This window comes from Xyrauchen texanus, chromosome 4 (assembly GCF_025860055.1).
Source record: "Xyrauchen texanus isolate HMW12.3.18 chromosome 4, RBS_HiC_50CHRs, whole genome shotgun sequence".
In the NCBI taxonomy this organism is placed as follows: Eukaryota; Metazoa; Chordata; class Actinopteri; order Cypriniformes; family Catostomidae; genus Xyrauchen; species Xyrauchen texanus.
Window position 1 is genome coordinate 2,800,381 of NC_068279.1, and position 23,965 is coordinate 2,824,345.

Below are 23,965 nucleotides of genomic sequence, written 5' to 3' on the forward strand. Positions count from 1 at the left end.
AATAGCTGCCTGGGATCGTTTCAAAGATGGCCGCCGAGTGGACTGACTTGCCTTGAAAGAAACTTTGGATCTAGTCATTTCCCGACGATGACGTCAGAACACCAGCCGCATATAAATACGTCTCGAACAGTTTGTTCTGATAATAAAGCGCGTTGGCGACTTCAGACTTCATGTAATTCGTCGTTTACAGGGTTAGAAACCCGGACTTTCTGCCGAGGGTACCCCCCTTAGGATCGAATGAAGAAACAAATCTTACTGCTTTTCACATACCGAGGACTAGTAAGAAAAGGGAAGAAGAGTAAAAGAAGAAAATGGCCAATTTTATATTACGGAAAGCCGAGTCCAAGGACGTGTCTGACATATTGCGACTCATAAAGGTAAATAAATACTAATATAAGACACATACACTGGGTATTGGGTGTAATGCTAAGTAATTAAATACTGTAATTTAATGACTTTTTCCACTAAAAAAAGTAAGGGATCACTCTTAATTTTTTTGTAATTTTAATTACAGTTACTTCTGATGTAATTGTGTTACTGTATAGACTACAGAACAATCCTATATAAAACAATAGTGCATTTAAAATCTAAATTTAATGTCTAATGTTAAAACTGTATGTTTTGTAATTTAACGCCGCCCCCTTAAATTCTTTGGCCAGTTCATGAATAATTTATTAGATTTTTATATTATATATTTGAAAGAATTAAAAGAACAGTTTCATGTCTATCTTTGTATTTTTCCTCTGCTCGAGGTTGATAAGGGATTTTAGAATGTAATTAGTCATATTTATTTATTTATTTATTTTTATTGACATGTCACTCAGCATCACTGGCAATTTTCATGGCAAGATCAACAGGTGATATACACAATATATAATACAGTAATATACACCATGAACATTTATATAAGAGTTCATTTCAAACATTTGACATTTTCCCTGGTGAAACATTTTTAAAACATCCATGGAGAATGCATGTAATTATTAAATTATATATATTATATAGTAAAAATGTTGCCTATTGGCATTAAAAGTAGGTCATTCCAGTAAAATCTGTTTAATAGACCGTGGTGTCTGACAAAAATCACATGTTGGTGACACTTCCCCTTTCAATTAAAACATGCAAGTCTGGAATGACCAATACTGACAGCATCTTGTGTAAACAGTCGGGTTATGTCTACACTCTTTAGGAAACTTGTGAAAGATCTTTCATTGGTCAATGGCTGCTCTGTACCAAGCGAGTCTCTTAAAGACAAGAGGCAATGGGATTAACAACAGCAGATAAACGCAGCAGTTCAGAAAAATTTACTTTAATCCCTCGGCAGTTCCACTAATTAATGTGATTATTCTCAAGTAGGCATTTGCCCTTTACTTCTGCATTTAGGAGATAAGCTACGGCTACAGAAGTTCATTTCAATATCCTTTGAAATTTCAGTCTTTTGACATCTTTTTCCTTGATTAACCTTTTGGTAATTGTGTTCTTTGTGTTCAGCTGACAGACTTAGTTCTTCAGTGACTTGGGTCTGACTTAATGTAATTTAAGTCATTAGTAATAAGTAATGCAATCATCTTGCAGACAGGGTAATTAATTAGTAATCTAATTACACTGTAGAAGATGTAATTAGTAGTTAGTAATTAATGACTATTTAGAGTAACTTACCCAACACTGCACATGTCCAAACATGGACATTTTACATGTCGGTTGTCATTTTGTTTATTGAATATTTGCGGTTTATTTATTCGATTTCAGGAACTTGCCAAATTTGAGAAAATGGAGGAACAGGTCGTCCTTACCGAGAAGGGTATGTATTTAACTGTGATTCAGTCTCAAAATATATTTTACTTAAATGCATGTTTACATGATGATTATTTATTTATTTATTTATTTATTTATTTTTAGAGTTACTTGAGGACGGTTTCGGAGATCATCCGTTTTATCACTGCGTCGTCGCTGAAGTTCCGAAAGATGAACAGTCCATAGAGGGTAACATTTAAATCCCAAATATATATTAACCACACCAATGCCATCTATGATACTATATAACATTTACAAGACAAGTTATATTCTGAACATATGGGTTATGTCATGCGTCACAATCATCATCTGACGTCAGATATTCACTTTCTATTCCGTTTTAACCCATTGTTTGCTGAACTACTAATGTACTATCAATTAAAAATATTTTACTTAAGCTGTTGATGCAAAACAATTCTTTGTGTATGTTATATGTAGGTTATACAGTGGTTGGCTTTGCCATGTACTACTTCACCTACGACCCCTGGATTGGGAAGCTGCTTTATCTGGAGGATTTCTATGTCATGATGGAGTTCAGAGGTATGAAGATGTTGGAAAAGTGGACTCATGACCCATGACAACACATGAGGAATTCTTAAAGAGATAGTTCACCCAAAAAAAGAAAATTCGCTCCTCATTTACACCTCATGCTGTCCCAGATGTGGGACTTTCATTCTTCTACATGACTCAAATGAAGATTCTTATGAGTATTTCAGCTATGTAGGTCCATACAATGCAAGTGAATGGTGACCAGAGCTTTTAAAGCTCAAAAGAAGCATATAATGGCAGCATAAATGAATCCATAAGACTCCAGTGGTTACTTCCATGTCTTCAGAAGTGATATGATATGTGTAGGTGTGAAACCATTTTCACATTCTTCTTCTTTTGTTTTTGGAGATTTGCATTCATCGTGCATATCGCCACCTACTGGGCAGGGAGGAGAATTTATAATTAAAAAAAAGACATAAGTATTCATCTGATTCTCAACCACACCTATCATATCACTTCTGAAGACATGGGTTATACCACAGGAGTCTTATGCGTTACTTTTATGCTGTCTTTATGTGCTTTTTGCACCTAAGTCCGTTATCATGAATTGTGGGGACCAGAGTTGAGATATTCTTCTAAAAATAATCTTCGTTTATGTTCAGCCGAGGACAGAAAGTCATACACATCTGGGACAGCATGAGGGTGAGTACATAATGAGAACTATCCCTTTAAGGCACAGAAGAGTATATGTTAATGTGTAAAGGATGTCTTGCATATAAAATTAACTAACATTTCTTTATCCACCCTAGGTTACGGAATTGGCTCTGATATCCTGAGGATGCTGAGTGAGGTATACATGAAAGGGAACTGGAATTCCTCCATTGTTCATCCTATATCTAACATTTGATGTACTGTAATTTGGTAATATTTTAAAGCCTTTAGTCATGGGATAAGACACTTTAGTGACCATTTCAGTTAATTGATTTAATTGAAATATTTGATATACCGCAATTTAATGCATTTGTTTGTTACACGCCTAATAAAAGGTAAAAAATAACCTTAATAATCAGTCGCCCCTTAATAAGAGTTCATTTCTGAGACTTTTAGAGTACTATCAGGCATTATATTATCCAAAACTAATTAAATGTATAAGAAGTCTCCTCATTCATTTTTTATTTCCTTCATCACCCATAGACGGCAGTGAAGACCCGATGCAGCGGTATGCACTTCATCGTGGCCGAGTGGAACACAACGTCCATCGAGTTCTACAAGCGGCGCGGCGCCTCTGATCTCTCCCATGAGGAGGGATGGCGTCTGTACGAGATTGACAAGTGCAACCTACTCAAGATATCTTCCAAGTAGACGTCAAGGTGGCAGAGAATGTTGAATACCAGGAAATCTTATTTGCTTTTGATTGGTTCATCAGTTACTGTAGTCTAAGAGCAATAATTGAGATGATAACCACAAAGTTTTGTTTAATAAAGTTTACACTTGCAGAAAGTGACTTGAATTGTTGATTGGTTCTGGTTAAAGAAACACTTCATTAACTCTTTGAAAACTTGGTATGCAATAAATGCATCTATGATGTTAAAGGAATATTTCACACAAAAATGTGAAGATTTTAGAGGAATATCTCTGCTCTGTAGGTCCATACAATGCAAGTGAACTTTGAAGCTCAAAAAAGCACATAAAGGCAGCATAAAAGTAATCCACACGACTCCAGTGGCTTATTCCAGCCTTCCTATGCACTTTCACAAGATTTACATTTATGCATTTGGCAGACACTTTTATCCAAAGCGACTTACAGTGCACTTATTACAGGGACAATCCCCCCGGAACAACCTGGATTAAGTGCCTTACTCAAGGACACAACGGTGGTGGCTGTGGGGATCGAACCAGTGACCTTCTGATTAACAGTTATGTGCTTTAGCCCACTATGCCACCACCACTCCATTACAGATTTCTTCTGTATTTATTTTCTGATTCACATTCTTCGTGCATACCGCTACCTACTGTGCTGTTGTGCACATATGATTTATCTCCTTTTGCCTTTTCTTTCTCTTTTTATCTTTCTGCTCCTGCCCACTGTGCTCAGTAGGTGGTAAAATGCACGAAGAATGCGAATCGCCAAAAACAGAAGAACTTAGTGCTCTCGTGAATGTGCTTAGGAGATTTATATATATAAAAAAAGTTATAAAAATATTGATTTGTTTCTCACCCACACTTATCACTTCTAAAGTCATGGGTTAAACCAATGGAGGCATATGGATTACTTTTATGCTGCCTTTATGTGCTTTTTTTGAGCTTCAAGGTTCTGGCCACCATTCACTTTTTATGGACCTACAGAGCTGAAATATTCTTCTAAAAATCTGCAGATGAAAGTCATACATATCTGGGATGGTGTGAGGGTGAGTAAATGATTAGGGATATTTGGGTGAACTGTCCCTTTAAATTTCAAAAGCTAACTTAAACATTCTTCCAAAGGGGCAAGTTTGAAGTTTTCTGTGCCACTGGTGGCTCCAAACTGAATTACAAAAATGACTTTTCAAACAGGTTTCCAAAGCACTCTCTTTCTATCTGCCACTGGTTGATATGACTGATGGTCCCATCCAAAAAGCATGCCATTGCATGAGGCAGTTTTGCTACCAAACAGCGGTTTTAAAAGTGTTTACTTCCTTCGCCAGTGGCATATATAAACTCAGCACGCTTAACTGGAATAGGAGAAAGTATTTTAACATCGAAAAATGACACCGTTCACCTTTAAATTGTTTACTTTTAAACTGGAAAAAAAAGGCAATTAAGACACACAATGACATCATCCTACAGGAAATGTCTCAACCACGTGAGGATGTGGTGAATCTCTAAATCCAAGAAAAACTAGTTCAGACTAGTGTAGTGGCATTTTTGCAAGGAACACGCAACACTGAACACAATATATGTTTTGTAATTGCAGTCAAAAATCCAACCCTTACATGGAATATTAATATTTATTTTGGTATACAAGTGCATTTTCAATATAATCGCAGTAGTTCTTTTTTCAAGTTCAAAACTTTCCAGACCACTAACCCCTCTGATGATTGACAGATGAAAGAGGAAGTAGCTAGTGCAAAAGTAGATCGTGAAGGTTGATTGAAGGGCAGAGATCTTGTAATTGCCCGACGACAACACACATTGTCATAGCAACGGCTTGAGAGGTAATGTACCTATAAACAAACAACAAAGCAATAGATAGTCTACATAGTGGTATAATCCATGTCTTCAGAAGTAATATGATAGGTGTGGGTGAGAAACATCAATATTTAAGTAATTTTTACTATAAATCCCCACTTTCACATTCTGCTTTTGTTTATTGCAGTCCTCCAAGCGTGCCACACAAGCCCTCAAAAGTGAAGCCAAAACGTCTCGATCGCCCCCGGTGGCTGGTCCTAGTATAGGTCATAAACCCCGCCTCCCCATGTTATTCAACGGGACGTGAGACCAACTAAACAATTAAATGACACTTCACATATCTTTTTTCCAAAGATAGTGTCTGTCATTTACTGTCGTTTCTATCGCGTTGATGTCATTTCAAGTGTTTGTTTTCAAAATAAGTTTGTTTTTAGTTATTTGATGCTATAAAAACGCTGCTGTGACATCATGATTGACAGCTGTGATTGACAGGTCCTCTGAGCGAAGTAGTCACTGAAGCACCAACTGACTTTTTTTCGGGATCTTCAGAGGACTGAGGAGATTGGAGCTTTATATTTAATATCTAAATTTCTATAATTAATTATTTCACACCGTCAAAAGTCAAAAGTGCAGGGGCGTGTCCTTGCGATTGATTCAGCGAGAGTGAGGGCGGGGCCTTGATTTCGTGGCTTTACTTCCTGCTCACTACTGCGCAGGTCTGGTCCCGAAATCGCAACTGCGCAGACTCAAGTCCCAAGATGTCAGCGCCATATCGAGACACTGGCGGCTTCAGTTCTCACCAATGGAAAAGAGCGAAGGGGCGTCGTCCATCTTTTTTTATCACCACCTACTGCTCAGGAAGGAGAATTTATAGTAAAAAAGGACTTAAATATTGACCTGTTTCTCAACCACACTTATCATATTGCTTCTGAACACATGGCTTTGACCACTGGAGTCTAATGGGTTACTTTTATGCTGTCTTTATGTGCTTTTTGGAGCTTCAAAGTTCTGTCCGCAATTCACTTGCATTGAATGGACCAACAGTGCTGAGATAATCTAAAAACCTTCTTTTGTGTTCAGCAGAAGAAAGAAACTCATACACATCTGGGATGGCATGAGGAGTTTCATTTTTGTGTGAATTATCCCTTTAAGAGCCACTATTTGAAGATGCAGTAATGATTAGCCATAATGCATTGATTCATGAGTGGGAAAATTGGGCTTGTTATGAGAAGATAAATCTTGTTTATTCATCGTGTGCACCTGTGTTGTGATTCCGTGCTTTTTATAACATGTTTGTTGTTTTGTACCTAAGCTTTGGTCTCTCCACTGGAAGTCTTCTCTGCTTGATCAGACTATTAAAACAGCAAACAAAATGAAATTTGAGGGTGTTCCTGAACAAAATACCATCTGTAATGTGTTTCTGTGCATAAGAGAATGTTTGGGTCAGCATGAGATAAACTGACCTTCTGTTGAACCTTCTTGGAGGCGGGTTTGTCTTTGATAAGATTCTCCACGGCAACATAAGCCTTAAGTGTCGAGCCGCAAATGGCGTCTCCTGTTTTCTGTGGGGTGGAAAGATTAGAAAAGGTCATCTAAGTCTGATGATTTATTACTGGAAGTCATCTAGAAGCTGTTGGTATTAGTGGGACGTTCCTACTGCTGATGGTCATGTTATTGAAGGGCTGTTCAAGACGAAGCGACAAGACGTGCACTTAACATTTTAATGATGGCGTGACCTACAATCCCATGAAACACTGCCAATGATGTAAGGGAATTAAAAATGGCAAAAAAAATATAACACTATTTATTTAAAGTTGATGACTATAAGTATAAAAACAACACATTTGAATTTAAATGCTTTGCAAATATATAAGTAGTTTATGAGTGTAGGGAGACTGACTCGATTGCATCATTTAAATAGTGGGCGGTCGCTGCAGAGCTCTTTTGGTGCACTTTGTTTGCCGTGATTGGTGGATCTTTCTCCTAAGGATCATGGGTAATGTAGTTCTTCACCAGGAATTCAACTATTACAAACGTTTTATAAGCCGAATGAGGTCAGATCGGCCTCAAACTCGAGTCCTGGTGGTACCCAAGTGGATGATGGTGGTACATTTGGCAGGGGAGCCACGGACGTACCCTTTCATGGCCGAACGTCCAACACGGACACATACAGTATAGATGCATAACTTGGCTGAGCGAGGTTGGACTGGCCTCAAACTCGGGTCGATAGTAGTCCTGGTGGTACCCGAGTGAATGATGGTGGTTCATCCAGCAGGGGAGCCACGGTTGTGCCCCCCTGCGGCCGTACATCCAACACAGACCTGTATAGATGCCATATAAATCTGGGGAACAGGACCCTGGGAACATAGAAATGACCCCTGTCGCACTAATCATAGTTTTTCATTTCTCAAAGCAGCAGTGATCAAATCATTTGCCTTTAAAGAGTTGAATTATACTCACGTTTGGACCAAGCAACCAAACTAAATGTGACAACAGCCTAATTCTAGGACCTGCCAATTTTGGGTTGTTTTACTTTATAATCACATTCATGTGGCTTTACAGGACATGTCCATCAGTATATCTAACAGGACGGGGACATACAGCATTCAAACTGCCCTTCAGAGACTCTAAAACCGCTTGTTTTTGTAATGATGTGTGTTGACAGAGTTTCAGTCTGCAGCACACATATCACAGTGAGAGAGCACGAGAGATGTTGATGACATTCCACTGCAAAGTCCATATTGGGTACAATCAAAACAGACAAATGTCTGATAATAACGCCGTGTTCATGAGAGGTTGAGTTTCTGGCCTTGAGGGGCCATGAATTTCATCTGCTGTTTTTAAACTGAGCTAATGGGGTGGAAACTTTCACATCGTAACCCACGTCACCATTTTCCTCTGCTCGTTTTCAGACCTGACTGAAGACGGAGTTCAACATGAAAACATCGAACAGTCCAACATCCAGTAAAAATACAAGCCATACAGGAACTCGAGTGAACACATACACACACCTACCTTTGCGATGGTTACAGCCTCTTGTGGATAGTACATAGAAGCACCAACAGCCATTAGTGTGGTTGGGTAGATCAGTCTCTTCATCCTAGAACCTACAGAAATGGCCAAAAAAAACTTACAGTTCACAAAATTCAAGCACTTGTAATAATAATGTGTCACTGTCAGATTTCATGCAGCATAATGTGAATCACAACAAGCATTAATAGAAGGCGGATGCTATTTGCCCCACTGTGTTAAAAATATACTATTTGCATCACATGGTAAATAGTGATGTATAAGCTTACTAATTTCACCCCACATTTTGGTCGTCATAAATAAGGTTGTCCGAAGTGATAAAAATTAAATATTTTTGTAAAAATAAAATTTTTCGTTTCCATGTTGGTTTCAGAATTTTTTTAAAACATTGAAAGAATTTTCTACAGAAAAAAAAAAAAAAAATAAATAAATAAATAATATATATATATATATATATATATATATATATATATATATATATATATATATATATATATATATATATATATATATATATTTAATGACTTTAAAACATGACATATAGTAAAATATATTAAAATACTTTCCTTGCTCATGAGTGTACACAATCATTAAGTTTAAAAAAAAAAAAAAAAGTTTTCAAATATAGATTTCAAGGTAAAAACATATGTTTCAGTCACGATTATCAATACATTTTCTTAGGATTACTACATTTAACCTGAACAAAATGCGATTTTCCATAAAAATGTCAAAATATCTGTTTTTTTTTATAATTGTTTTTACTTAACAGTCTTGATAGTCTAATTTTTTGATTGCACTTTATTTTTCAGTATGTGTTCTTTCAGTATACTTAGTGTACTTACCCATAAAAGTACTGAGTAACATTAGGTAACTTACCCATAAAAGTACTGAGTAGCCTTAGGTAACTTACCCATAAAAGTACTGAGTAACCTTAGGTAACTTACCCATAAATGTACTGAGTAACATTAGGTAACTTACCCATAAAAGTACTGAGTAACATTAGGTAACTCACCCAAGAAAGTACTGAGTAACATTAGGTAACTTACCCATACAATTACTGAGTAACATTAGGTAACTTACCCATAAAAGTACTGAGTAACAATAGGTAACTTACCCATAAAGTACTGAGTAATATTTGGAAACTTATCCAAGAAAGTACTGAGTAACATTTGGAAACTTACCCAAGAAAGTACTGAGTAACATTAGGTAACTCACCCAAGAAAGTACTGAGTAACATTAGGTAACTTACCCATACAATTACTGAGTAACATTAGGTAACTTACCCATAAAAGTACTGAGTAACAATAGGTAACTTACCCATAAAGTACTGAGTAATATTTGGAAACTTATCCAAGAAAGTACTGAGTAACATTTGTAAACTTACCCAAGAAATTACTGAGTAACATTAGGTAACTTACCCATACAATTACTGAGTAACATTAGGTAACTTACCCATAAAAGTACTGAGTAACAATAGGTAACTTACCCATAAAGTACTGAGTAATATTTGGAAACTTATCCAAGAAAGTACTGAGTAACATTTGGAAACTTACCCAAGAAAGTACTGAGTAACATTAGGTAACTCACCCAAGAAAGTACTGAGAAACAGTAGGTAACTTACCCATAAAGGTACTGAGTAACATTAGGTAACTTACCCAAGAAAGTACTGAGTAACATTAGGTAACTTACCCATAAAAGTACTGAGTAACATTAGGTAACTTACCCATAAAAGTACTGATTAACATTAGGTAACTTACCCAAGAAAGTACTGAGTAACTTTAGGTAACTTACCCATAAAAGTACTGAGTAACATTAGGTAACTTACCCAAGAAAGTACTGAGTAACTTTAGGTAACTTACCCATAAAAGTACTGCGTAACATTAGGTAACTTACCCATAAAAGTACTGAGTAACATTAGGTAACTTACCCATGAAAGTACTGAGTAACTTTAGGTAACTTATCCATAAAAGTACTGAGTAACCTTAGGTAACTTACCCATAAAAGTACTGAGTAACCTTAGGTAACTCACCCATAAAAGTACTGAGTAACCTTAGGTAACTTACCCATAAAAGTACTGAGTAACATTAGGTAACTTACCCATAAAAGTACTGAGTAACATTAGGTAACTTACCTATAAAAGTACTGAGTAACATTAGGTAACTCACCCAAGAAAGTACTGAGTAACATTAGGTAACTTACCCAAAAAATTACTGAGTAACATTAGGTAACTTACCCATAAAAGTACTGAGTAACATTAGGTAACTTACCCATGAAAGTTCTGAGTAACATTAGGTAACTTACCCATAAAAGTACTGAGTAATATTTGGAAACTTATCCAAGAAAGTACTGAGTAACATTTTGAAACTTACCCAAGAAAGTACTGAGTAACATTAGGTGACTCACCCAAGAAAGTTCTGAGTAACATTAGGTAACTTACCCATAAAAGTACTGAGAAACATTAGGTAACTCACCCAAGAAAGTACTGAGTAACATTAGGTAACTTACCCATAAAAGTACTGAGTAACATTAGGTGACTCACCCAAGAAAGTACTGAGTAACATTAGGTAACTTACCCATAAAATTACTGAGTAACATTAGGTAACTTACCCAAGAAAGTACTGAGTAACATTAGGTAACTTACCCATAAAATACTGAGAAACATTAGGTAACTTACCCATAAAAGTACTGAGTAACATTAGGTAACTTACCCAAGAAAGTACTGAGTAACTTTAGGTAACTTACCCATAAAAGTACTGAGAAACATTAGGTAACTTACCCATAAAAGTACTGAGTAACATTAGGTAACTTACCCATAAAAGTACTGAGTAACATTAGGTAACTTACCCATAAAAGTACTGAGTAACATTAGGTAACTTACCCATAAAAGTACTGAGTAACGTTAGGTAACTTATCCATAAAAGTACTGAGTAACATTAGGTAACTTACCCATAAAAGTACTGAGTAACATTAGGTAACTCACCCATAAAAGTACTGAGTAACATTAGGTAACTTACCCATAAAAGTACTGAGTAACATTAGGTAACTCACCCAAGAAAGTACTGAGTAACATTAGGTAACTTACCCATAAATTACTGAGTAACATTAGGTAACTTACCCATAAAAGTACTGAGTAATATTTGGAAACTTATCCAAGAAAGTACTGAGTAACATTAGGTAACTCACCCATAAAAGTTCTGAGTAACATTAGGTAACTCACCCAAGAAAGTACTGAGTAACATTAGGTAACTCACCCATAAAAGTTCTGAGTAACATTAGGTAACTTACCCATAAAAGTACTGAGTAACAATAGGTAACTCACCCATAAATGTACTGAGTAACATTAGGTAACTCACCCATAAAAGTACTGAGTAACATTAGGTAACTCACCCATAAATGTACTGAGTAACATTAGGTATCTCACCCATAAAAGTACTGAGTAACATTAGGTAACTCACCCATAAAAGTACTGAGTAACATTAGGTAACTCACCCATAAATGTACTGAGTAACATTAGGTAACTCACCCATAAAAGTACTGAGTAACATTAGGTAACTCACCCATAAATGTACTGAGTAACATTAGGTAACTCACCCATAAATGTACTGAGTAACATTAGGTAACTCACCCATAAAAGTACTGAGTAACATTAGGTAACTCACCCATAAATGTACTGAGTAACATTAGGTAACTCACCCATAAATGTACTGAGTAACATTAGGTAACTAACCCATAAAAGTACTGAGTAACATTAGGTAACTCACCCATAAAAGTACTGAGTAACATTAGGTAACTCACCCATAAAAGTACTGAGTAACATTAGGTAACTCACCCATAAATGTACTGAGTAACATTAGGTAACTCACCCATAAAAGTACTGAGTAACATTAGGTAATTTGTGAAAATTGTGAATCTACAGTATGTACTGATTATCATTGTCCCATGTCTGCCAAATATGTTGAGTGATCCAAAAATCATCTCCAGCCTGAAACTGAACTTTTCACCTGATTTTAGGAGTGAACGCACTTAACTGCATAGCAAAGCTATCGATGCACTCTTGCTCCCTATTTAGTGAATGACTTAACCTCCAGTGTGCTGTTTGTCTACACTGGTCTCAGAACAGTTTCAAATGCACCTTACTTTCATCCTAACTCCATTTAAACTGAATATATATGATAAATGTATAATAAATACATAAATGTATATAATTGATTAAATCCTAACTCCATGAATATTTCACAACTATTCAAAGTATGTGGACATAATGTTTTAGGAAAACTATTTGCTGTAGAATCAATTTATTTTTTGCTTGTTTATTAGGTGCTACTAGTCACAAATCCAAAAGGGAAATGGAAAATGCACACAGCAGTTCAATTGTTTTTCTATGCAATGTTTTTTGTCCAATCCCAGCTGAATGTGGGTAGATGACTACAGGTATAGGTAAGCCATTGGTACGTTGATTTCCCTGATGTAACACTGTTGGCCAGTGATATTTGGACCTGGGTGCAAATAGTGACTCTGATAATAAAAATGCATACCACAGTGCTAAAACAATTATGCCATTAAAGGGATAGTTCATTATGTATTCTGTCATCATAATGTGGTTTATTGTTCTAAACCACAACATGAGAGTGAGTAAATGATGACAGAATATTCATTTTTGGGTTAACTATCTCTTCTAAAGTGTTCAATACCTCGTCCAAGGAAAAGGCCGAGGATCCCAGCAAAGCCAATGACTCCAGCTCTTGAGTAAAACTCAGGTGGAGGGTTCTTCAGGTAGGCGTGACTGTCTAAATAACGGAGCAAGAAAGTCACTACATTTAAACCATGTTATTGAGTCATGTGACATATGAAACAAGCATTCAGTGCATGATGTCTTTGTGTCTCTGTGTGTGACTGTAAGGGTTTGCTTACTTTGCCCAAATTGTACAGAACTGTCAACCTTGGGTTTCACCACGCCATACACACCCTGGGTTGCAATGTCAGCACAAAGAAAGTAAGTTAGTCTTTACAATGTAACTTTCACCCTTACCCAAGCTTTTTGGGCTTCATGTGAATCCATGTTAAAAAAAAAAAAAAGGCAAAAAGGAGAACAAACAATAAAAAAGCTGGTGTGCACTCAATGAAAGAAAAAAAATGGGTAATCGAAGACATCTTTGATTTTCTTACACATGTGGAACACAAAAGGAGACGTTTAGCAGAACGTTAACGCTGCTCTTTTCATACAGTGAAAGCAGACAGTGAGCAGGGGCTGTCAAGCTCCAAAAAGGGCATAAAATACCATAAAAGAAGTACACATGACACGTGCACTCTATTCCAAGCCTTCTGAAGTCATGTAAATCCTGTATGCTTTTATTAAGTGGAACAGAGTGAAAGTTATGCTAAATGTCTCCTTTTGTGTTCAACGAAAGTCACACAAATGTCTTTTGAGAAGACATGATGACTGAACTGTAATTTTTTAGGTGAACAAACCCTTAGTCCAAAGGTTTATTAGTGGACTTTATACTGTAGGTTTTTAACGTGGATTAGCTCATTACGATTTTGATGATTTATAAAAGTGCTTCATGAACAAATCTTTATCAATGGTAATAAACTCATAATCCATGATAGAAATAATCATAGAGGGCAAAACTTCCTCAGACATTTAAAATGTAGAGACATTCCTTCAATTCTATTTTCTAACATTTGTTAAGTTGTTTAGTTATAGGTTGCTTGCCTCTGCAGACACTGTAGTATATATATATATATATATATATGTGTGTGTGTGTGTGTGTGTGTGATATATATATATATATATACGTGTGTGTGTGTATTTATATATATACACATGTGTGTGTTATATATATATATGTATGTGTGTGATATATATATATATGTATATATATATATATATATATATATATATATATATACCCCTACACCCCTCACCCCTCATTTTTGTAAATATTTGATTATATCTTTTCATGTGACAACACTGAAGAAATGACACTTTCCTACAATGTAAAGTAGTGAGTGTACAGCTTGTATAACAGTGTAAATTTGCTGTCCCCTCAAAATAACTCAACACACAGCCATTAATGTCTAAACCGCTGGCAACAAAAGTGAGTACACCCCTAAGTGAAAATGTCCAAATTGGGCCCAATTAGACATTTTCCCTCCCCGGTGTCATGTGACTTGTTAGTGTTACAAGGTCTCAGGTGTGAATGGGGAGCAGGTGTGTTAAATGTGGTGTCATCACTCTCAGACTCCCTCAAACTGGTCACTGGAAGTTAAACATGTCACCTCATGGCAAAGAACTCTGAGGATCTGAAAAAAAGAATTGTTGCTCTACAAAAAGTTGGCCTAGGCTATAAGAAGATTGCCAAGACCCTGACACTGAGCTGCAGCACGGTGGCCAAGACCATACAGCGGTTTAACAGGACAGGTTCCACTCAGAACAGGCCTCGCCATAGTTGACCAAAGAAGTTGAGTGCACGTGCTCAGCGTCATATCCAGAGCTTGTCTTTGGGAAATAGACGTATGAGTGCTGCCAGCATTGCTGCAGAGGTTGAAGGGGTGGGGGGGTCAGCCTGTCAGTGCTCAGACCATACGCCGCACACTGCATCAAATTGGTCTGCATGGCTGTCGTCCCAGAAGGAAGCCTCTTCTAAAGATGATGCGCAAGAAAGCCCGCAAACAGTTTGCTGAAGACAAGCAGACTAAGGACATGGATTACTGGAACCATGTCCTGTGGTCTGATGAGACCAAGATAAACTTATTTGGTTCAGATGGTGTCAAGCGTGTGTGGCGGCAACCAGGTGAGGAGTACAAAGTGTGTCTTGCCTACAGTCAAGCATGGTGGTGGGAGTGTCATGGTCTGGGGCTGCATGAGCACTGTGGAGCTACAGTTCATTGAGGGAACCATGAATGCCAACATGTTCTGTGACATACTGAAGCAGAGCATGATCCCCTCCCTTCGGAGACTGGGCCACAGGGCAGTATTCCAGCATGATAACGACCCCAAACACACCTCCAAGACGACCGCTGCCTTGCTAAAGATGCTGAGGTTGAGGGTGATGGACTGGCCAAGCATGTCTCCAGACCTAAACCCTATTGAGCATCTGTGGGGCATCCTCAAACGGAAGGTGGAGGAGCACAAGGTCTCTAACATCCACCAGCTCTGTGATGTCATCATGGAGGAGTGGAAGAGGACTCCAGTGGTGACCTGTGAAGCTCTGGTGAACTCCATGCCCAAGAGGGTTTAAGCAGTGCTGGAAAATAATGGTGGCCACACAAAATATTGACACATTGGGCCCAATTCGTACATTTTCACTTAGGGGTGTACTCACTTTTGTTGCCAGCGGTTTACACATTAATGGCTGTGTGTTGAGTTATTTCGAGGGGACAGCAAATGTACACTGTTATACAAGCTGTACACTCACTACTTTACATTGTAGCAAAGTGTCATTTCTTCAGTGTTGTCACGTGAAAATATATAATCAAATATTTACAAATATGTGAGGGGTGTACTCACTTTTGTGAGATACTGTGTATAATATATATATATATATATATATATATATATATATATATATATGTGTGTGTGTGTGTGTGTGTGTGTGTGTGTATATATATATATATATATATTTGTGTGAGTGTATATATATATATATACACACAACAGTTAGTTCCGGTCCTCGAATCTAATTGGACGGCAGATTCTGATCCAATCCGTAAAAAAATAGTTCCATGCACAAATGTGTTTTTATGAACGTACTCAGTTTTTTGTAATTTTTTTTTTTATTTACTTGTTTATTGAACTGTTGTATATAAGCAACATCACACTCGCAATTGTGCTATATGGCCCTAAATAAGCACTGCAGTGATTACATAAGTGCTGATATAGGGCCATATATGAAAATGCTTTTCCATTTGATGCTTTAATTTAGTAGGGAACAGCTATAATTGTGCAATAACATGGCTCTATTAAAGTGTTTGACTGGACGAAATCAAATGGATGCACACTGTAAAAAAAAACACCCTCATTATAACACTTAATTTCTGACACTGTTTGTCTGGTGTCAATGTGACAAAAGCTCTGTAATGGGAAGTTTCAATACTTATAAAGTGCTGTCTCTTCACTCAAGCTTCTGCTTTTGAATATTTTTACAAGATGTTGCGGTTTTAACTGCGGGTCAGTGTGCCCTGCATCCTCTTGTGTTGTGTATGCCAAATAAAATGCTGATTCATGTAACAGTGAGAACACAGTGACAGGGCAACATTAATGGCATGAATAAATGAATGAATGTTACATTTATATAGCGCTTTTCAGACACTACACTCAAAGCGCTTTACACAGAGAACAGGGGACTCTCCTCAACAACCACCAGTGTGCCGCATCCAGGATGACCCGACGGCAGCCATAGTGCGCCAGTACACTCACCAGCTATTGGTGGAGAGGAGAGAGTAGAGTTATAGAGCCAATTAGTAGATGGAGATAATTAGGAGGGCGTCTTGATTGAGGCATGCACAATATCAATATGACATTTCACGGGAGACATTTTCGAAGTTGTTGTTTTTATACAATGTAAAGTCTCAGGTCTTTTTGGAGAGATCCACACTACTTAAAGCATTAGTCCTCGTGAAAACACAACACAAACTAACATATTGCACAATCCAGCTGATAGCAGCACAAAACAGGGAACAACAAAATGCACTGTAGCGTTCTGCCATCTCCATTTTAGAGTTTGACTTGCACTATAAGACATTAACGAATAAACAATTGAATGTAGAGTAAGGATATCTTAGCCATAATTTACAACACATTAAACATCTTATTTTTGTGTAGAAAGTCATGTAATTAATGCTCTATTTCAGAGATCCATCATATATTTATGTTTACTAAACAATATTAATTGCCAGTAATTAAGGCTAATTAGTTCTGGCTTCACAAAGCTGGTACAAATAAATGACTAAAATCTTCTATTGAAGACAAATAAGTGGACTCCCTGTTCTACAATGAAAATTTGACCTTTTCAAGTTACATTTTTTCGTGTGCATTTATTAGGTGGTATTCAAGGTTTTTTCAAAACATTAGGATAGTAAATCGTTCTTAATAATAAACTGCTAAAATCCAGTCTTGAAAGTCAAAGTTTAACCTAACTGGTTTGTTTTGCACTTATTAGGTTGTATTTAGAATTTATTGAACTATATTAACACTATTAGTATTGGATTTACTACATTTTTACTATGAATTGCTATCATCTTAAAATAAAGACAATTTTGGCACTTTTCCACTGCACGTTACGGTTCGGTTTGACTCGAATTGCTATACTTTTCTGAGCTTGCTTTTCCACTGCAGTTTAGTGCCGCCTCAACGTGGGCGGGATTATAAGATGATCGTCATAGTTGCGCTGCCTCTACTGCCATGACATCATCTTAAACACGACACAAACTGACCAAAACAATACCACGACCGCTAGCTGTTAGCTACTAGCTCATTGTACTGCATAAAGCAGTTGTTGCATGCTGATTTTACATAAGTGTAAAAGTTCAATTGGCCTGTTTGTCAAGCTGCTTTGAAATGATGTGTGTTGTGAAAGGCGCTATATAAATAAAATTGACTTGACTTGTTGTTTTAGAAGCAAGCTTTCTAGTAGCTGCTCAACTAAATAAAGTGAAGCTTTCAAGAAGAGTATAGAGTTAACGTAACAAAACATACCATCCTCCATCGTGGACTCCAACAACGCCATGATCGAGTCCAGCTCACTCTCCCTCCCATTACTCGCCGGTCTAGATAGCGTCCATTTGGTCGAACCACTTCCAATTTTCCTTGATAGTTCTGGTCACTTTTAATTTTTATTAACGTTTCCCTACACTGTTGGTAGGTCCGGTGGTAGCCGTGTGCGGCCAACAGCTGAGACACTTCCTGAAAGACTTTTTAGTTTCGCGTCATTTCGTTCTTAGCTAACGAGAGGAACATCTGCACCTCGTTTACTGACCACGGCGGGGTTTTGCGCATATCCATTTATTTTTACAATTCGAATGTTGCATGAACAAATGATACTGCTATCGCTGTTGCTAACTTTAAAACTAGCTGGTTGATGTCCCATGTCGCAAATCCAGTGACGCTAGTAGTGACGATTCTCCCTGACCAATCAGTGATCTGCAGGATTTTGACGTCACATTTAGTATCGGCTCGGCTCACTTGGAACCTCGACCGAGGTGGTACTAAAAAAGTATCAGGTACCAGATACTATCCACAGTGGAAAACCCCAAAAAGCGAGCAGAGTCGAGTCGAGTCGAGCCTTGCATTGGAAAAGCCACATTTGACTCCTTGTTCTAAAGTGAAACATTTACTTAGAGAAAGTTATTATTTATATATACAGAGCATTCAGAAAGTATTAAACCTTATGCTAAAATGCTTTAAGTTATTCTTTTTCTCACATCAATCTGTACTTCATACCCCATAATGACAAAGCAAAAACAAGATTTTTGATCCCATTTCTCTGGATCATCTTTGAGATGTTTCTTCACTTTGACTGGAGTCCACCTGTTGCAAATTCAACTGATTGGACATGATTTGGAAAGGCACACACCTGTCTATATAAGGTCTCACAGCTGAAAATGCAAATCAGAGCAAAACACCAAGCCATGAGGTCAAAGGAACTGCCTGCAGAGCTCAGAGAGAGGATTGTGTCCAGGCACAGATCTGGGGAAGGGTACAGAACATTTTCTGCAGAATTGAATGTCCCAAAGACCACAGTGGGCTCCATTATCCATAAATGGACGAAGTTTTGAACAACTCTTCCTAGAGCTGGCCGCCCGGCCAAACTGAGCAATCGGGGAGAAGGACCTTGGTAAGAGTGGGGACTAAGAACCCAATGGTCAGTCTGGTTAAGCTTCAGAGATCATGTGTGGAGATGGGACAAACTTGCAGAAGGACAACCATCACTCCAACGATCTGGGCTTTATGGCAGAGTGGCCAGACGGACGCCTCTCCTCAGTACAAGACACATAAAAAAGCACCTAAAGGACTCTCAGACTGTGAGACTGTTCAGACTCTGGTCTGAACTGTTTGGCCTCAATTCCAAGCATCATGTCTGGAGGAAACCAGGCACCGCTCATCACCTGCACAATATCATCCCAACGGTGAAGCATGGTAGCATCATTCTGTGGGAATGTTATTCAGTAGCAGGGACTGGGGGACTGGTCAGGGTTGAAGGAAAGCAAAATACAGAGATATCCTTAAGATATCACATGTCCTAAACAGGACAATGACCTTAAGCGCACAGACAAGACAACACAAGAGTGGCTTAGGAACAACTCTGTGAATGTCCTTGAGTGTCAAGTTAGAGCAGCTGTGCTGTGTCTTAATGTTTTGAAAGCATCCTGGACTCTTTTTGCACCCGTCTGTGCTATTTTTAATTGTTGGTCTTTGGTAAACATGCACTAGATGGGCTATTAAAAGTGCATCTCATTCTGCTGCTGCCACTGACTGGGAAAAACACATGCCATTCTGTGTGTAAACAAACACGGAAGATGTGAGATATGAAGACCAGTGTCTCTGCTTTGACCTGTTGAAGCCGGTTGAAGCACCCAACATCACCATGGATTGCTTGATGTTTGCGTTTAGCCTAGATCTTTGTGTTTTTTTGGCCTCAGACCAGCGTGGTTTGCTTGTGAACCAGTCAGAATATGACTCAATCATTGCAAAGGAACTGTTATTGAATGAGCATTATTAAAGATGGGGCAGATAATGGACCCAAAGCAAAACCGTCAGTAAATAGTTTCATTCACAAACATTTCAAATGTCGTGACTATTTTATAGTTAAGGTGCCGCTGTGCTTAATGTATCTGGATGCAATGCATAGGGTGTACGTTATGTGTAAACCCTGAAATACAGTTTTATAATGTTGTGGAGCTTGTTGTTTAACTTGTATTATAAGAAGACCTCGGGGAATATAATACTAGTTATAACAAATGAGTATGTCATGACACCAGTATGCCAGAGGAGTCCATCTTTCCCCCAAAACATCCATAAACCAAGTTTTCTTCAAAGTGTCAGAACAAATATTACCCCACCAAATCAGTCAAGCTTGCTAAAAGTTCATTAGCACACAAAACCATTATACTTAATCACGCTTGAGTATGATAAACTTGCTGCAAATCTTTACCTGGCACCAGGTGGCATAAGGCTCTGCCAGTCTTCGCAATGTGGCCACGCCCTCTTCCACCTGCCCGCTCTCAGGCTCCACATATTGGCACTTCTGCGGTGGTGTCGTGTAAAGAGAGAGCTGCAAAAGCAATGTTGTCTCAGTATGAAAAACAACTTATTGTAAGAATGATCTTAACATAAAAATGACATTTTCTCGACTGAATTTTAAGGATTTAATCTCATTCAAATGTTCAGATTTCACCCCAAAATCCAAATAAAAAAATAATAAATATTTTTTTGAATTATATTGAGCTTATTTTGATCACTAATACATTCGGACAATATTGACATGACAGTAAATAAAAATAAAAAAATTTTTTTATTTCTATTGTAATTGTCAAAGGTGGTTTTAATGAGATTTTTACTGTCTAGACATGATTTTAACATCCCGTCTTGACACAGTGGTTTAATGATTAAAAATGTAAGGATAAATTAAAGGTGGAACAACCGATACTGCCATGATGCATAAACATTTTGCAATTTAAACAATGTAGCATTTACAGTAATGAGATGATGTCACACTATGGTTATGAGAATACATTTTTTTGCATTGTGACATCATTTTATGATGAATTTTGTTATGAAATTTGAATGCGTAAATCTTAAAAAACAGGCTAAAATATCTTTTGGGAATGTCAATTGGGGGGCAGAAATTAAAATAATGTCACACTGCCAAAAATAGGCTTCATTTTCTCCATGCAAAGTTTTTGATATTGAGATTCTCCTGCCAGGCTGTAAGAAGGCCCACATTACCTCATCTACACTCAGAGTTGTGTTGGCATTCTCATCAGCGCTGGCGGCCAGCACAGAGGCCGAGAACAATCCCAGAGTGCTTGAGATTCCTGCTGCGCCTCCAACCTATCGGCACATCCGCAGCGCCATCATCATGGAAACAGAGTGCATGAATAAACCAGTCAGACGAAATGTACTGACCCAAAACGCCCCTTAGATGTAGCATTCAACATCCTAGAACTTCACAATGACTTCTTTATCAACGGCAGTTTTGTGGTCAAGGTCAACACATGCTGTATGTTTCTTATTTAAGCAAGAATAATGCTCAGTAAGGACTCACATACACACACACACACACACACAAACTGCCCACCTAGTTGTTTATAAGAGGACATTCTTTAAAATGTTACTATAAGGGACTTATACTCAATGCTTAGGACAAGGGATGAAGACACACAAACAAGTTACATAATTTAGTTTTAACTCAACTGGTGGGCCGTGGCCCAAAAATGTCTCATAGGTCTGTTCTGATTGGGAAAACAATTCTAAATGCAAATAATAAAATGCAACTAACCATTTTATGCATAGGCTTATCAGCTATTAAAAGTGAAGAAAAGGGAATTATTTTTAAACACTGCTTTCATAATGTGCACAATTGAGGATTAAAGGGACAGTTCACCCAAAAATTAAAATGTTCTCATTATTTCCTCACCCTCATGCCATCCTAGATGTGTATGACTTTCTTTCTTCAGCAAATTCAGTTTTTTAGAAGAATATTTCAATGCTATAAATCTACTTTCACACTGCCCTCCTATGCACATTCACAAGAGTTCTACTTCTGTTTTTTGGTGATTCGTGTTCTTTGTGCTTATCGCCACCTACTAGGAACTTGTGCAAATATTTATTATTTTCCTTTCTTTTATCCCTCCTTTTGTTCTTTCTCCGCTCTGCCCAGTTGGTAGCAATTTGCACTAAGAATGCGAATCAGCAAAAAACAGAAGAAGAACTCGGTCCTCCGTGAACGTGCATACTGTAAGAGGACAGGTGAAAGTGTAAATTAAGTATGGTCTACTTTTATGCTGCCTTTATGTGCTTTTTGGAGCTTCAAAGTTCTGGCCATCATTTACTTGCATTGTTTGGACCTACAGAGCTGAATTATTCTTCTAAAAATCTTAATTTGTGTTCTGCAGAAGAAAGTCAGACACATCTGGGATGGCATGAGGGTGAGTAAATGAAGAGAGAATTTTCATTTTGGGTGACCTGTCCCTTTAATTTAGTTTCTCTTGAGGATTTAAGTGTATTTTGTCTCCATCTAGTGGCCAGATGTGGTAATGCACCTGAGCACCGATGCGCCACAACGCACTGCCGTCAGAGGTGGACTACTGTTTAAAGTTATATATATATATAGTGATCTCACACTGAAGTATGTATAGGGTTTTTAGGCAGTAAGGGCGAGAATATATAAATATACCAACCTGAAATAGCAAATAATAATACATAGCTTTATTTAAGCTATAATAATAGTTTAGTCTTAGATCTTCTGCAGTGTCCCTGTACTTCCTGTCCTCAAATGCCCCTTTTAAAGCTCAAAAACAAATTATTATTTTTTATAATTACATTAGCTCAAATATAAATATTGTAAGTGCGTATTTAAGACTAAATAGCGCATAAGTAAAAACAATACCCCTTGCGTTTAAAGCAGAACGACCGTCAAGAAGACGAACTGAAACAGGTCAGCTTGAAGTTTTTAAATTCTCACCTTGTTCATGTTCCAATCTTCTTCTTTACTGTTGCCCTCTGGGGCGCAATCCCTCTTTGGTGTTCTTACCGCCATCCTGTGTCCTGTTTATTCCGCCATCTAGTGTTCATGCAGCACATTACAGTTAGAATAAGTTTATTCCGCCATCTAGTGTTCATGCAGCGCATTACAGTCATAATATTTTTCTCCAATCAGTTGTTTTAATTAAATTCATACATTTTATATGCCTATATTTGTTATATAGACATTGTTTTTGAGGAAGGCAGCTTTCAATCTGCAATGTTAGCCGTTATCTTATCGCTGCCATTTGGTTTAAACTCTTTCTTTGGTTTCCCAGCAACCAAGAGACAGTTTTGATGCACTGACAACAAAAACCAAAGACAATCGTAACTGTTTTACAGCACTTTAACACTAAGTATTTATCTGAACTTATGGAGGATAAGTGAGTGTTGTTTTATACTTTCAAAACCTCCTAAACGAACAATCATCATAACAGCGCATTACAATTAGAACAAGTTTATTCCGCCATCTACTGTTCATGCAGCAAATTAAAGTTAGAATAAATGTATTCCGCCATCTAGTGTTCATGCAGCACATTACAGTTAGAATAAATGTATTCCGCCATCTAGTGTTCATGCAGCACATTACAGTTAGAATAAATGTATTCCGCCATCTAGTGTTCATGCAGCACATTACAGTTAGAATAAATGTATTCCGCCATCTAGTGTTCATGCAGCACATTACAGTTAGAATAAATGTATTCCGCCATCTAGTGTTCATGCAGCACATTACAGTTAGAA

General features: G+C 37.5%; 2 protein-coding genes across 2 annotated transcripts; one reads left to right on the forward strand and one right to left on the reverse strand.

Moving 5' to 3' along the window:
- Positions 1-144: 144 nt before the first annotated feature.
- On the forward strand, positions 145-3,787 carry LOC127638907 (diamine acetyltransferase 1-like). The gene is made up of 6 exons (XM_052120658.1): positions 145-377; positions 1,750-1,801; positions 1,900-1,983; positions 2,233-2,334; positions 3,093-3,133; positions 3,478-3,787. Exons 1-6 carry the CDS (start codon positions 312-314, stop codon positions 3,643-3,645), a joined length of 513 nt encoding a protein of 170 aa, XP_051976618.1. The 5' UTR covers positions 145-311; the 3' UTR covers positions 3,646-3,787.
- An 816-nt stretch (positions 3,788-4,603) lies between these two features.
- LOC127643080 (MICOS complex subunit MIC26-like) lies at positions 4,604-23,229 on the reverse strand. The gene is made up of 9 exons (XM_052125640.1): positions 23,166-23,229; positions 21,428-21,532; positions 20,634-20,753; positions 13,393-13,447; positions 13,173-13,268; positions 8,467-8,558; positions 6,915-7,013; positions 6,759-6,803; positions 4,604-5,486 (listed from the first exon to the last, which is right to left on the reverse strand). Exons 1-8 carry the CDS (start codon positions 23,172-23,174, stop codon positions 6,759-6,761), a joined length of 621 nt encoding a protein of 206 aa, XP_051981600.1. The 5' UTR covers positions 23,175-23,229; the 3' UTR covers positions 4,604-5,486.
- Between the last annotated feature and the right edge of the window lie 736 nt (positions 23,230-23,965).